The 15,741-nt window shown below is 38.6% G+C and overlaps 1 protein-coding gene across 5 annotated transcripts in view; it reads right to left on the reverse strand.

Annotated features, from left to right (window-relative positions):
* The window catches only part of ARNT (aryl hydrocarbon receptor nuclear translocator), a 57,401-nt gene that overhangs the window by 446 nt on the left and 41,214 nt on the right, over nucleotides 1-15,741 (reverse strand). For 3 of the 5 annotated variants that reach the window (XM_006861384.1, XM_006861383.1, XM_006861381.1), the window contains 7 exons: nucleotides 7,888-7,998; nucleotides 7,642-7,714; nucleotides 7,365-7,488; nucleotides 7,071-7,173; nucleotides 6,554-6,701; nucleotides 2,745-2,907; nucleotides 421-587 (listed from right to left, as the gene is read on the reverse strand). In XM_006861384.1, coding sequence (XP_006861446.1) covers nucleotides 421-587; nucleotides 2,745-2,907; nucleotides 6,554-6,701; nucleotides 7,071-7,173; nucleotides 7,365-7,488; nucleotides 7,642-7,714; nucleotides 7,888-7,998 — 889 coding nt within the window. The remainder of the gene's footprint in view (nucleotides 1-420; nucleotides 588-2,744; nucleotides 2,908-6,553; nucleotides 6,702-7,070; nucleotides 7,174-7,364; nucleotides 7,489-7,641; nucleotides 7,715-7,887; nucleotides 7,999-15,741) is intronic. The other 2 variants (XM_006861385.1, XM_006861382.1) reach the window with 2 other exon arrangements.

Genomic DNA, 15,741 nt, shown 5'->3' on the forward strand with positions numbered 1-15,741 from the left:
CTGCCTAATATTACTCCACTGATTCTTGCAGGATCCTGAGGACCTACATATCTTTATATCAATAGTCAGTATGTTCTACTTCCATTTTTTTCCCCATAGGTCTTGTTTTATATCTAGAGCAACTCTCATGTGGGGATGTAGCTCTCTTTAAATGGGCTAAAACAACTTTCTTTGGCATATTTGCATGGTGCATGATTCAAATCCTAGTTTTATCGGGTCTGGTTAAAGGCTGTGCAATAACCCCAAGTTCATGATTTTTTCCAATTAGTGATATTGATCTCTATATGTCCCTTCCTTCTCTGTCTTCTCGTACACACTCTCAACCAAGTGCTTTTATCTAAGCATGTTTCCTTCTGTCTCTCTTTCCTGAGCCTTCCTTTCCCAGTTCTGACTTTTCTAAAGTTCTTTTCTCACTCTCACCTGGAAGACCTCAGGCTGGCTGGGTTGCTGTGCTGCTGACTGTTGAACATGTTGCTCATTAGAACTTGATCGATGATGAGCCTGCTGGCCCTGCCACTGCGGCCACACACCCACACCCTCTGCTGTCCGTGTCTGGAATTGTCCTGCAGTCTGTCCAGCCTCAGGAGCTAGAAAAACAGCAAATAAACTACTTCAATCTATTAACTCCATTGGAGATAAGAAACTAGCACATAAAACAGGGAAGCTATTAATTTTACCCAGAATACTAACTGTCCTTCTCTCTGCCAATTAATATCTCTTCTGCTTCAAAACCCAGTAGGATAAGCACTGGACTTCTAACCGGAATGTTGGCAGTACAAACCCATCAGTCACTCCTTAGAAACCATATTCTTGTTCTTGTTATGTGCTGCCAAGTCGGTTCCGATTCATAGTGATCCTGTATAGGGTTTCTGAGGAGCTGCTGGTGGGTTTGAACTATCGACTTTGCGGTTAACAGTCCACTGCTTATCTTACAGTGACATACCAGGAGTCCCGGACACCCTATATAGGGTCGCTATGAGTTGGAATTGATTTGACAGCACTTTACAACGGACAGCTTTTCCAAAGAATCTAATGCTCATTTATATTTAGTCTGCACCTTATTAAATTATAAGTTACACACGTTTTGGATTATGTGCTAAAGTGCTTTTTAATGTAGGAGCTCTGGTAGTGTAGTGGTTATGAACTGGGTTGCGAACCTTAAGGTCAGCGGTTCGAAACTACCAGCTGCTCCGCGGGAGAAAGATGAGGCTTTCTACTCCCGTAAAGATTTACACCCTCAGAAACCCTGTACAGGGTCGCTATGGGTTGAAACTGACTCGACAGCACTTAACAACAAACAACAAGGCTGCTTTTTTTTTTTTTTTTTTCCATCTTCAAGAAAGTTAAACTGTATTGGCTATAGTTGTATCATGGACCTGACATCTAGTCAGTGGCCTATTTTGGGGACATGGGGAGTACAGACCATACTATGTGACAATGTCAGAAGGTGTGACACCAAAACTACTGTGTATAAAATTTTGTACAATGTTTCATCAAAAATGTATTATTTTTTCATTAAAATTTCCTAGTAGAGAAAGTAGAAGTGCTATTACACTGTGGGGCTTTCTATCAGTGTCATAAATCAAAGTGAGTATGAATTGTTGCATGGAAAACCAGTTTTCACTGTAATCTTTCACCCGAATCACAATAAAAAGTTTTTTATAGAATGCAAAAATTTTTAAAAGAAAGAAAAACACACATAATATTGCAATACCATAATTCAATACCATGAAACAACAGAGATACTATTTTAGGGATGTATGTGAGAAATTTTTAAGAAGGCAGGGGAAGTTGCACTCAATATTCAGAATGGTACTTATCTCTGGGCAAGAGAGAGCTAGAATGTACTAGATGAAGTTCATGAGAGGTGCCTCCAATATATTCTTTTTTAAAGTAGGGGATACACATACATTTTCATCACTATTTTGATAATGCACATGTATTTGGTAAGTATTTTAAAACATTTATCTGTAGTCAATATTTAATAAGAACAATGAAAATAATCTAAAACTAAAATAGAAACACGGTTTTGAAATGGTTGCACAAATCTGGACTGTGACTTAAAATGGACATCTATATATACAATAGTCTCTGAGCATTGGTTCATGTGTTCTGGAGTTGAGTTTTAGTGTGACTGCAAATTACCAGGCTCCTGGTTAGGTTCAGCTTTCTGCAAGTGAAGGTACTTCACAGATTCCATCTTCAAAACATAATTTAGAGATAGTTTGACCCTACATTCTCATTTCTAAGTTGACCCAGAGGAAGAATCTCTTTTCATACAATATGTATCAATGGGATCTTGATATCCTCCAGGCATATAGGGCATTCTCTGAAATCTGGAGTTGCCCATCTGTGAGGTCAGACTCCAAGTCTTTCTATCTCTAAGTGTACCTGTGACTCTCTGTCAACCTTCTGTCGACCTTCCGAGTAACTTCAAAGAAGTTTATTTCCTCTTTTCTAATTTCATTTTTTAGACCTTCCATGCTGGAGATCCTAGTTCCACTGTGCCAAACATCATCTTTCGCTCATATTTGTATGCTTGCCAATCTGTACTTGGGGGCTTTTTCAGAATCTGGAAAGTTGTGATATCAGAGGCAGTAGCACAGGTGGCAGCATCCATGTAGGTAGGTTTTAAATTCTAAGTCGATTCCCCACAAATAGGTCGGTATACCCAGGACACAGGCAAACAATTTTAACTAATAAAAAAAGATCTTTCTGTTACCCTCCTTCTGAAGTGAACTCACCAAAGTTGGATCCATGGTTCGTGAGACTAGGATAGGCAGCAGCACCAGGTGATGTCGTAGGAGCACCAGGGAGGGACATGGGGCTGAAGGAGGATGGAGTCTGAAAGTTGCCCACAGCAAACTGGGGAGAACGAGTCTTGGCTGTGGCCTGGGAAGTCACCTGCTAAAGGAGAGAAGAGCATAGGGACTGACAAATGATAGATTAAGAGTACTGCACATACTATCCTAGTAGAGTCAATCCTCAGGCAATTAGTGGATCTTTTGGAACCAAGTTCATCACTTATTTCTTATATTTCTTTATTCTCAGTGACACTGTTTTTTAGGCATCTGTGATATAGTACAAAAACCAAAGAATTATGGGATTAATAAAATCACACATTAGTGGTTGTGGGGATTAAATGAAGTGATTTAAACTGTACAGCTAAGCACTGGACTGCTAACCATAAATAAGATCAGTGGTTCAAACTCACCAGCCACTCTTTGGAAACCCTACACAGGGTCACTCTGAGTTGGAACTGACTTGATGGCACTTAACAACACAAAAAGTTACATAAAAGCCAGAGGTATTCATAACGGTATTATACGTAGGGGGGAATCGCATAATTAATTATTTAGTCTATATATATTAATTAGTTCCTGCGTTGTTGCTAAGTGCCATCGAGTTGGTTATGATTCATACACCCTATACAGCCTTTCTGAGGAATGGCTGGAGAATTGAACTGCCAACCTTGAAGTTCAAACTGACCTTGAGGTTGAGTGCTTATCCTACAGCGCCACACCAGAACTCCTAATGATTTTTGTTGTTTTTAAAGTGAACATTTTTTTTTTCTTAACAAAATAGTAATGGATATTTGCAAAGTGAAGGGACATTAAAAAAAAAAAAGAACAATTTATAATTTCACCACCAGAATGGTTAACAGTTTTTAGATAATTCCTCATTGTTTTTATTTTCCTATAATTAAAAAAAATAGATACAATTAAAAGGTCTCATTTTGAAGCATTCAATACGGTTCTAAGAAGATTTACAACTTACTAGGAACTAATAATGTCAACAGAACCCACTGTGCTGAAGGATTCACCTCTATCTTTTTTGAAAGCCAAGAAATGGCACTTGCAACACCAAAAGTCATAACAGAGTCAGGTAGTATGACCTGTGACGGACCCATGAGCAACCTGAAGAGTGCAAATAGAGAGATGATCTCTCCAAAGATCATCAAGTTAGAAACATGAGAAGGGTTATTAAAGAAGACTTTGAAAATATTATAGCTATTATCACAGCTCTTAACATAAGCTTAAAATCTTTGAATGTAAAGATTGATAAGCTGTTGTCCAATGTCACCTTCCTGACCTTACAGACAACTCCTGTGCTTATTATACCAGTCACTCCATGGGATTCAAATCCACCTCCAACTTCTACTGCTGCTTCTTTAAAAAAAAATAGATACAGGAGCTCTGGTAGCAGAGTGGTTACGAATCGGGCTGTGAACCTCAAGGTCAGCAGTTCGAAACTACCAGTTGCTCCGCAGGAGAAAGATGAGGCTTTCTGCTCCCGTAAAGATTTACAGCCTTGGAAACCCTGTTTAGGGTCACTATGGGTTGGAACCAACTCTACAGCACTTAACAACAACAACAACATAATAGCAATTCTGGAGTCTGCTTTTGGTTTTGGCTTTTTTTATTTAAAATGTTACTTGTAAAATGTAAATACGTATTAATATAAGGGTAAGTCAAAAAGTACTAATAACTAGTGTAACAGTTTATATACAGTCACAGGTTTATTCCTTTAACCTGTCTCTGTGATAAGTGCATGGATATAGACACGTTCTCTCAGTAATATACTTGTCTAGGTCTCATTACGGTGCCCTTTAACAAAAAATGGATGCTTTTTTTGCCATAAGGGGGAAAAAAACCAATTCTGAAGTTATGGATAATATGAAATTTTTAATAAAACTCAAGTGGAATACCTTCCCAAATCACTGAAGCTGTGCTACTCCCCCCCAACATAAAACAACTGTTTTTACGTGGATAAATTCTTTTAAGTAAGGTTACAAAGACCTCAAAGATGGGCCAAGAGAGGAAAGTCCATCAACCTCAACAAATGAAGAAACTGCAGCTGAAGTCCAGAAACTGGTAGAAGATGACCTCAGAATTGCCACCGATATTACAGATACTGACGCTAGGATCTCACATGGTCTGGCATTTTCATGTTAAGTGAGCATCTTGGTCTCAACAAATTTTCGACTGGGTGAGTACCAAAAGGATTAACCAATATCAGCTAGCTCAAACAGCTGATCTTTCCATCAGTCTTTTAAGCAAGTCAAATTTAGGGAACATAATTTAATTGAAGGAATCACAACCAAGATGAGTCTTGGATTTACTAATAAGATCCACAGAGCAAAGCCCAATCAAAACAGTGGCTTCTGAGGGGATCTGCTGGGCCAGTTTAATTCAACACAGAGAGGTCAATTCAGAAGTTATGGCGCTTGTTTTTTTGGGTTCCAAAGAGGGATTCTTGATAGATTTTGTCAAAGTACACAGGACAGTCATATGGGCTTATTAGGAAGATTATTTTAAGTTAACTGCATTGGTGAGAGAAAGGCCAGGAGCCTAGGAATTTTTTTCCATTAAGACAATACACATGTTCATTCATCAAGGTTGACAAGGGCTGTCCTAGGAAAATTTCTTTAGAAAACCTTACCCCATCCACTCTACAGCCCTGACCTTGCCTTTTCAGACTTCTTTTTGTTCCTCAAACTCAAAGAACATTTGAAAGGACCATAATTTGAGTTCCTCAAGGATGCCAAAATTGCCATTTTGATGCAGTATATAATACAAGAGTGCAGATTCTTCAAGGAAGGGTTAGAGAGAGAGAAACACTATCTTCAGTTGTGTACAAACCTAGATGGAGGATATGTGAGAAAAACAATAGCTTCACATTTGGATATTTTTGTTTAATAAAGGTGCCTATATTTTATACAAATACTTTTTCACTTACCTTTGTATATGAAAAACTATATACTTTGGGTTTAATATATACAAAATATAAGAACTTTCAATAGCATTTTTGGTAAACAGATATTGCTATTGCTAAGTGCTGTTGAGTTGGTTCTGACTCTTAGCAACCCTGCATTAGGGTTTCTAAGGAGTGGCTGGTAGGTTTGAACCACTGACCTTGCAGTTAGCAGTCCAGTGCTTATCCTACAGTAGTCACACCAGGACTCCAAATAGACATTACTGTATATAAGCTAGTATTAAATTGTCACCTTTGTACTTCTATCTACAAAGTGGAAACTTCTTAGAATTTACTCTAAGGAATCACTCACTCACTGCCATCAAGACAATTCTAATTCAAAGTAACCCTGTATAGGGTTTCCAAGACTGGAAATCTTTACCCAGAGCAGACAGCCTCATTTTTCTCTCACAGAGTGACTGTTAGGCTCAAACCGCCAACTTTGAGATTAGCAGTCCAGTGTTATAGTACCACACCAACACTTCTGCTCTCAAAGGAGTGAGGATCTGAAAATCAAACCTATTCAAAATGTTACATGTGCAATTATGATCTAAAATGGGTATGTGAAAAGCTTGAATGCTAATGAAACTTCTGGATTTGGGTTATCTATGTTTTTTTTTTTTATCTTGGAATTATCAATCTACTTTTAAATAAAGACAAAAACTGGAAAGGAAAGAAAGGGAGTTTAAAAAGGAAGGTGTCTAAGACTGACACCAATAATTTCACATATGGGAAAAACCAACCAACCAACCAAGGCTAAAACAATACACATACAGGGACAGCCGAATAAGAAGCTTACCTGGGCAGAGAAGCCTGGGCGAGTGCTAGGGGTCCAAGTTGGGGCTGCTCCCTGTGTGGGGTTGGAGTGTCGGGAAATCTGGGCTAACATCTGCCCTGCAGAAGCTGAAGGCTGAACAATGGTTACAGGAGGAGCCAGACCACTATTCCTAGGAGTGAACAAATAGTGACGTAAAAGGATTAAAATGTTGACTTTATCACAGAAGCTAGGAATCAAAAGATAATCTAGTACTATCCTTAGGTCCTCTAAGAAAAACTTGATAACTAAATTCAGAAAAAAACGAGAAGGACTGACAGTCACACACTGACCAGGACAAACAGAATTGGAACCTATAACATGGCACTAGGATAGGTGAAAAGAAAGAGGAGGAAGAAAAGCAGCTTGCCTCACCCCTAGGCCCTGCAAGCTCCATTGTTTTATCCGAAATAATCAAGGAATGTTAAGGAAGAATACAACTTGGATTCTGCAACTGAATCCCTCAGGGCCTTGTACAGCAGAACACACATATGGGGCTCACCTGAAATTCTCTGTCGGCCGGGGGGTAGGAGGGAATGTGTTGCCCTGGGAGAATAGCTGTTGGGTGGCAGGGACAGTGCTGGAAGAGATGCCTTTACTCTGATCTGTGGACCAAAAGGAGTCGAGGGGAGGGCCAGTCAAGGGGCTGTAGTTATTAGATCCAGCAAGTTCTATGCATTTATGAGGTGTTATGATTAAGTGGAAATATGTTGGAATACTACTGGCTGGGCAGTAGCCAGCCCATTAACAAGAGATCTAAATGAGAACTTAAAAGAGAACTGAGGACAATATAAACCTGCATTGATGTTGGAATAGATTTCTGAAAAACGTGGATCTCTATCCTGGGCAAACAGACCATCTGACTTCTCAAGGGCTTTGTTGTGCTCTGGCCCTGTGGTTGTCACAGGCTGAACAGAGACCTGTAGAATGCAAAGATAAAAATAACCACGGATGATTTAACAGAATAATCTCAAGCCCTAAAATCTACAAGATTCATATACTCTTAGTAGGCAATGGGGGTATTTTTTTAAGGAAATGCTCTCCGTCCTCTTCAAGGAAGAAAACAAACACACCTGTGGATGATTGTAGTTGGCCAGTCCATCTCTTCCTGGGATCACTTCTAATTCTGTTTGCTGTTGCTGCTGCCTATATGTGAAAGGCCAATAAGGAGAGAAATGGACAAAAAGACAACTTTGTAAAGTAACCTAGGGGAACTTAAAAAAAAAAAAAAAAAAAACAACCAACCAAAGATGGTACAGCACATGGTCATCTTCTGGGCTAGTGACATCCCAGCAAATGATTCTTCCACTATTCCTCACCTGGGTGCCAGCTGCCCTGAGCTCATCTCCAGGGGTAAATTAGCTGGGGGACCTAGCTGTGGTCTCTGGATTGTGCTGGAAAGCGTAGGCCGTGGTTCTTGGCTAGAGTTCCTGGGAAGAGAGAGTGTAGACAGAACAACAACAAAAAACAAAACAAAAAGAATCTGACCCTGGTTTGTACATAAAGCTCTACAGATTTAATGTACAGATAGGACAATCACTAGTAAATTACTTTTTAAAGTTCAATCCTACAAATAATCTCTGATCTCAGTTTCAGCAAATAATTCATAATGCAAGCAAAATAGTAACTATGTTTTCTGGCCCAAGGGTTCATCCTGTTTGGGTTCTAACTGGTTCTAGGTATTTAGCACACAGTTGAGTATGTGTGTGTGTGTGCATATGCACACAAACACTGAGGAAAAGTTAGGAAGAAAGGAAGAGAAATAGACAAAAAACAAGACTGAGAATGAGAAAACGCTGAGGAAAAAATTGTTCAACGGTTGATGTAATTTTATAAATGTAAGTAAACTGAGGACACAAAAAGGCTTAGAACACCTGCCACCACAAAATAATTAACCACAGAAAGTATTCCCAGATTTCAAGCCACTGAAAGCAATAACTATGTTTGCTCCAAAAATATAATTCTAGGTGTCTACTACATGTGACTTTATGAGACTTCAAAGTCTGTGGGCAAATGGAAATGAAAAGATAATATAACTTTCACACAAACTTTTTTTAAGCACCCATATATATGACCTGATTAACATAGTTCAATCTCTGACTACTTTTGCTATTCCTTTTGATAATATTTTTTGTTGTCAAGCCATCATAGTGACTTATGTGACAGAGTAGAATAGCACAATAGAACTTTCTTGGCTACAAGCTTTATGGAAGCAGATTACCAGGTCTTTCTCTCGAGGAGCTGGGTGGGTTCCAGCTGCAATTGAGTGCATAATCATTTGTGCCACCAAAGTACTTGACAATTAATTCACTTTTTTACTTTTTATTGTGAATTGGGTGATGGTTATGAAGCAAATTTTCTATTCAGTAATTCATATACATTTCATATCACTGATTGCAACCTCCCACAATGTAATATTCCTCTTCCTAGTGTCTCCCAATGTCTTCCATTTTCCAGTCCTCCTAAGTTCCTACCCCTTCCTGCCTTCTGAATGTTGTCCTTAGGCAAGTTCTGCACTTCTAATCTCACAAGGCTAACTGCTCAGAGCGTGTACCTTTCTAGTGTTATTAGTCATCTACTATTACTGTAGATCTGTTGTATGGTTGAAAACTGAGCTATGGAGATGAGCTCAGTTCTAGGCCTGAAAGGTATCTAAGGACCAGTCTTCTGGGTTACACTAGTCTTGTTTTGGTCAGAAGTCTGGTCTTTGATTATGCTTTTGAGTTTTGCTCTACATTTTCTCCAACTCTATGCAGGATCTTCTAATGTAATCCCTTCTAGACCAGTCAGTCGGACACCATATAGCTCTGATGGTCTCAGAGTTATGCAGTCTGAGATTTGTGTGGTCCATTAGTATTCTGGACTAATAGTTGGTAACAAAATATTTTTGATGAATATTTTTGCAGACTTTCAATGTTAAATTATAAGTTAACTAAAGGTTGTTCCTAGGTGTCACTGAGTCGGTTCCGACTCATAGTTGACCCTAGGCATAACAGAACAAAACACTGCCTGATTCTGCGCCATCCTCACAATTGTTGTTACACTTGAACCCATTGCTGCTGACACTATGCTTATCCATCTCACTGGGGTTTTCCTCTTTTTTGCTGACTTTCCACTTTACCAAGCATAATGTCCTCCTGATAATATGTCCAAAGTATGAGAGATGAAGCCTGGCCATCCTGGCTGTACTTCTTCCAACACAGATTTGTTTGTTCTTCTGGCAGTCCATGGTACTTACAATATTCTTTGCCAACACCATAATTCAAACACATCAATTCTTCTCTGGTCGTCTTCATTTGTTGTCTAACTGTCACATGCATATGAGGCTATTGTAAATATCATGTGATTTCCAGCATTATTTCTATCACCAAGGTCATATTTTTAAACTACTGATCCTTCTACTTTGTTTACAACCTTTGCATTCCAATCACCAGTAATTATCAATATATCTTGATTGCATGTTTGATCAATTTCAAACTGAAGAAGGTAGAATTCTTCAATTTCACCATCACTGTGGTTGGTACATAAATTTGAACAATAGTGGTATTAACTGGTCTTACTTGTAGGCATACAGATCTTATCCTATCACAGACAGTATTTTACTCATAGATAGATATTGAAACATTTTTTTAAATTATGAATGCTACACCAATACTTCTACAGTCTTCCTTATTCACTGCCCACCTTTCACAAGCATATAAGGCTATTGAAAATACCATGGTTGGAGTCAGGTGCAACTTAGTCCTCAAGCTGATATTTTTGAAATTGAATATTTTAAAGACGTCTTGTACAGATTTGCCTAATTGTTTGATTTCTCGACTGCTACTTCCATGAGTGTTGATAGTAGATCTAAGCAAACCAAAGGACTTAACAACTTTAATCTTTACAACTTATTGGTTCAGTTGTTAGGATTTAACTTGTTTTTTTTCAGTGAAGAGATTGCTTTAACAAGCAAATGGAAGAAATGAGAATGTAAAAGAGCTGAACAGAAAATTTCAAAGGGCAGCTTGAGAAGACAAAATCAAGTATTATAATGAAATTTGCAAAGACCTGGAGTTAGAAAACCAAATGGGAAGAACAGGCAACAACTTCAATCTTAGCAACTTATTGGTCCAGTTGTTAAGGATTTTTGTTTTCTTTACATTGAGGTGCAACCCATCCTGAAGGCTGTGGTCTTTGATCTTCATCAGTATAAATTTTAAGTTCTCTTTACTTTCAGCAAGCAAGGTTGTAATAATATCTTCATATCCCAGGCTGTTAATCAGTCTTCTTCCAACAGTGATGCTACGTTCTTCTTCATATAATCCAGCTTCTTGGATTACTTACTTAGCATACACACTGAATAAATCTGGTGAAAGGATACAAACATGATGCACACCTTTCCTGATTTTAAACCATTCATTCTGTTCAAACAATTGCCTCTTGGTCTATTTACAGCTTCCTCATGAGTACACATAAGCGTTCTGGAATACCCATTCTTTTAAATATTATCCATAGCTTGTCATAATCCACACAGTCAAAAGCCTTTGCATATGCATAGTTGATAAGGTACAGGTAAACATCTTTCTGGTATTTTCTGCTTTCAGCAAAGAGCCATCTGACATCAGCAATGATATCCCTTGTTTCACATTCTCGTCTGAACCTGGCTTGAACCTCTGGCAGTTCTCTATTGATACACTGCTGAAGACATTTTAAAATTATCTTCAGAAAAATTTTACTTGTGTGTGATATGAATGATACTGTTCAATGATTTCTGCATTTAGTTGGGTAACCAGTCTTTGGAATGGGCACAAATATGGATCACTTCCAATCAGTTGATCAGGTAGCTGTCTTGCAAATTTCTTGGCAAAGATGAGTGGATGTATCAGTTTTTTTGAAGGATTTCAATTTTTATTTCATCAATTCCAAGTCTTGTTCTCTGCCAATGCTTTCAGTGCACCTTGGGCATATTTCTTCAGTACCACTGATTCTTGATCGTATGATACCTCTTGAAATGATTGAACATCAACCACTTTTTGGTACAGTGAGTGGCTCTGTATTTCTTCCATTTTCTTTTGATGCTTTCTGCATCATTCAATATTTTTCCCATAGAATTTTTCAATATTTCATTTAAAGACCTGAATTTATTCTTGCGTTTTTTTTCAAATTGCCTGTTCTTCCCATTTGGTTTTCTAACTCCAGGTCTTTGCAAATTTCATTATAATACTTGACTCTGTCTTCTCAAGCTGCCCTTTGAAATTTACTGTTCAGCTCTTTTACCTTCTCATTTCTTCCATTTGCTCTAACATCTCTTCACTGAAGAACAAGTTAGTCTCTTCTGACATCCCTTTTGATATTTTCCTTCTCTCCTGTCTTTTAAATGGTCTTTTGCTTTCTTCCTGTATGATGTCCTTGATGTCATCTCACAACCATTCTGGTCTTCAGTCATTAGTATCGAATGCATCTTGAGATGGTCTCTAAATTCAGGTGGGATATATGCTATTGTCATATTTTGGCTCTTGTGCATTGTTTTAAGTTTTTTCAGCTTCCGCCTGAACTTATTATATGAGCAATTAATGTGCAGTCTTGCCCTGGCCTTATTTTGGCTGATGATATTGAACTTTTCCATCGACCGTTTCCATGGATGTAGTCAACTTGGTTTTTACATATTCTATCTGGTGAGGTCCATGTGTATAGTTGTCTTTTGTTGTTTAAAAAAGGTTTTTGCAATGAGGAAGTTATTGGTCTTGCAAAATTCTATCATGTGATCTCCAGCATCATTTTCATCACTGAGGTTATTTTCCAGCCACCAATCCTTCCTGTTTGTTTTCAACTTTTGCATTCCAATCACCAGTAATTATCAATACATCTTGATAATTGATAATCTTGATTGCATGTTCGATCAATTTCAGACTGAAGAAGTTGGTATAATTCTTCAATTTCATCATCACTGGATTTAGTGGTTGGTGTGTAAATTTGAATAATAGTGTTATTAACTGATCTTCCTTATAGGCGTATGGATATTATCTTATCACAGACAGCATTGTACTTCAAGATAGATCTTGAAATGTTCTTTTTTGATGATGAATGTGACACCATTCCTCTTCAATTTGTCATTCTCGGAATAGTAAATCATATGATTTTGAACCAGTCATAGGTTTAGCTGAAGGTTGAAGCTATATATGCACAGGAATCCTTGGGGTTATGAATGAGATCCATTCCTGTGTCTTTTAAGAATCTGTAGGTAAGTCAGAACAGGTGCATATGGCTCTTTTTTTGGAAGGGCTGAAAGATGAATACTTTATTATTTACATGTATAAAAGAATGAGGAAGTAGAAACTGAGGAGTTTATAGACAGGGGCAGAAGATGACTCCAGTTCAGAAACTGATGATGAGCTTGTCTATTTCCCAGACTTCAGAGTTCCCTCCCATCTGGTAGGTTGGTGAATGAACATGGGGCCTTGAATTTTTTCATGGCAAAGAGCAAGGACTCTGTCTCCCCTCTAGCTGTACCATCAAGCAGGCACCATCATTGGGATCTGGAGGGCACAGGAACCTAGTATGCAGGATCATCTATATTTGGTCAAGTTCTGTGTGGTGATCCACTTCTGATCGGCATGCTCCAAGTACGAGGTGATCTCAATGGTCTTCCCTGCCAGCATTTTCTAAGTCATCTAAAGCCCTTTATCATCTCCACATCATAAAAGTCATCAACATCAAAACTGTGTTTGACCTAAGTCCTACACTGCAGAGACTCGACTCTGAACTCCATATCTGAGTGGAGACCCATATACACAGTGCTCCTCTACTTTGTATAGTACCATGCATATCCTTGCATACAGTTTTTATTTAGCCTGATTAAAGTGCAATAAAAAGTCTGAAGCTGCGCATGCAGTAAATGAAGGTGACTGTGATGAAAAAAATGTTGAGTAGGGATTGGTTTAATCTTTTCAAAGTGTGGGCACATTTACCTAATATTAAGTAGGGCTTTGAAGATGTCTGGCCAAGTGCCTCCACAGCACTTTGCTCTTAAGATGGCAGCCAACCACTTTAAATGTGCATGACACTCTATAGTCCTGCAAATAATTCAATCCTCCTAAGAGGGTTTACCACACCTTTTCCTAGTCTCCCATTTCAAGGCTTTGACCCACAATTTTTCCTATTCTGGTTATTGTGAGGATTCACTCAAACTGTAAAGTTTGGGTCTTTAGTTTCATTTCAATAGTCATGACAGAAACAGTGCAAAGTCCTGTATTAAAGGTTAAGTAGGAATTAACCTGACCTGAAGATGCCTGTATCTTAGCACAATATTGAGTAACTGTTGTTGTTAAGTGCCGTCGAGTCGGTTCCGATCCATAGTGACCCTGAACAGGGTTTCCAAGGCTGTAAATCTTTACTGGAGCAGGAAACCTCATCTTTCTCCTGCGGAGCAGCTGGTAGTTTTGAACTGCCGACCTTGTGGTTCGCAGCCTGATTCGTAACCACTATGCTACCAGAGCTCCTTTTATTGAATAACTAGGCAAAGGTTTATTTGGGGTTCAAAGGATACATCTTTTCTATTGTCTACTCTTTCAAAATGGCTTGAGGTAAAAAGATTTCTTCCATTTCTGTTTTTATGATCCACACCCTAAAGCTCAATTGGCTATTATGTTAAAGCATCAAAATGTAGTTTTCTTGGGATCGAGAGTCCTGTTTTCTTGATCTCCTAGTAGTGTGATGTAAGAGATATTATCTGAGATTTTGTTTTCTTATCCTTAAAATGCAATTAATCCTTACCTCAGTTTCTCATTTCCTAATCTGAATTTCCTGATTTGGAGTCCTGGTGTGGCACTGCAGGTTAATGTGCTGGACTGCAAGGTCATTCAGCTTGAACCACACAGTGGCGGTTCAAGCTCACTAGCCACTCCTTGGAAACCTTATACAAGGTCGCTATAAGTCAGAACTGACTCAAAAATACTAAACAATAATAATTTGAATATAAGGGTATATCTATTTATTTGGGGGCTGGCTAATAACACTTGGGTATGTATGAGAAGAGGTATACTTCAATCCAAATACCTTGGCTTATCATATCCACAGAATTCTACTCTTAATATTTAGTTGAGCAGAAATTACATTTTAATAGATGCTTCCTTCTATTCTAATGAAAGGAGCTCTGGTAGCATAGTGGTTACAAGTCGGGCTGCTACCTCAAGGTCAGTAGTTCAAAACTATCTGCTGGTTTGCAGGAGAAAGATGAGGCTTTCTGCTCCTGTAAAGATTTACAGCCTCAGAAAGCCTGCACAGGGTCGCTATGAGTTGGAACCGACACAGCATGCCACCACCACCACCACCCCTAGTCTAATGAGTTTTAAGTTTATATCTAATAGATTTTTTCACTGCTTTTATTTTCGTTTTCGTTTTAAGCTGCATTTATTCCCAAGCCATAAGTTTTTGTTTCTTCAATTTCTTCTGGGCAACCTCCTCTTCTGGTTTAGTAATAGTTTGTTCCTTTTCAGTATGGATTATCTCAGTGTGGCAGGAGAAGCTTATGTAGGGGGGTCGATATAACCATGAGCTCTGTAAGTGTAGTGGCACATCTTGGGGGCTTTGTTCACTTGGATGTGCTCAACGACCAGAGAACCCACATATAAACTCTTAAGTTCAGCATTATTTTGTATTTTTAAGCATGACCAGCAAAGATTCAGCACTCTTTTGGGCCACCAACCCTATGTCTAATCCCACTGCTTGGCCTGGGTGCACCTACCAACTCCACCATTGTAATGTCAGAATGCCACAGACTGCTTCTGCAAAGTGACATCTTTCAGATGCTTAGTGGCTTTTCAGATATGTATAGCCTTGATGGCACGGACAGTTTCAAGGGCAAACTTAAAATAGACCTGAATCTCTTGATTTGCATGATTTTATGGGGTTTTCTGGGTCAAGTGAGTAGCAAACCATTTTGCAAGATCACCTCAGGCAGCTTACATGAAGAGCTCTAATACTGACTTTTAAGATGGCCAATTATCTCCAGAAATCAGTGAAGAAATAAGAAGACATAATGAGAGATGCCAAGTTGTAGAATTGGCTCCAGGAGTATCTGGAGAAGAGGAAGGTTTGATAAAGGCCATTTGGAAGTTCTTTCATGTCTCTCTCCACTATCTAAACCTTCTCTCCCACAGTTAAGAGAGACAGACTCTGTCACAGAGTCATTT

This window comes from Chrysochloris asiatica, unplaced genomic scaffold (assembly GCF_000296735.1).
Source record: "Chrysochloris asiatica unplaced genomic scaffold, ChrAsi1.0 scaffold00042, whole genome shotgun sequence".
NCBI classification, from domain to species: Eukaryota; Metazoa; Chordata; class Mammalia; order Afrosoricida; family Chrysochloridae; genus Chrysochloris; species Chrysochloris asiatica.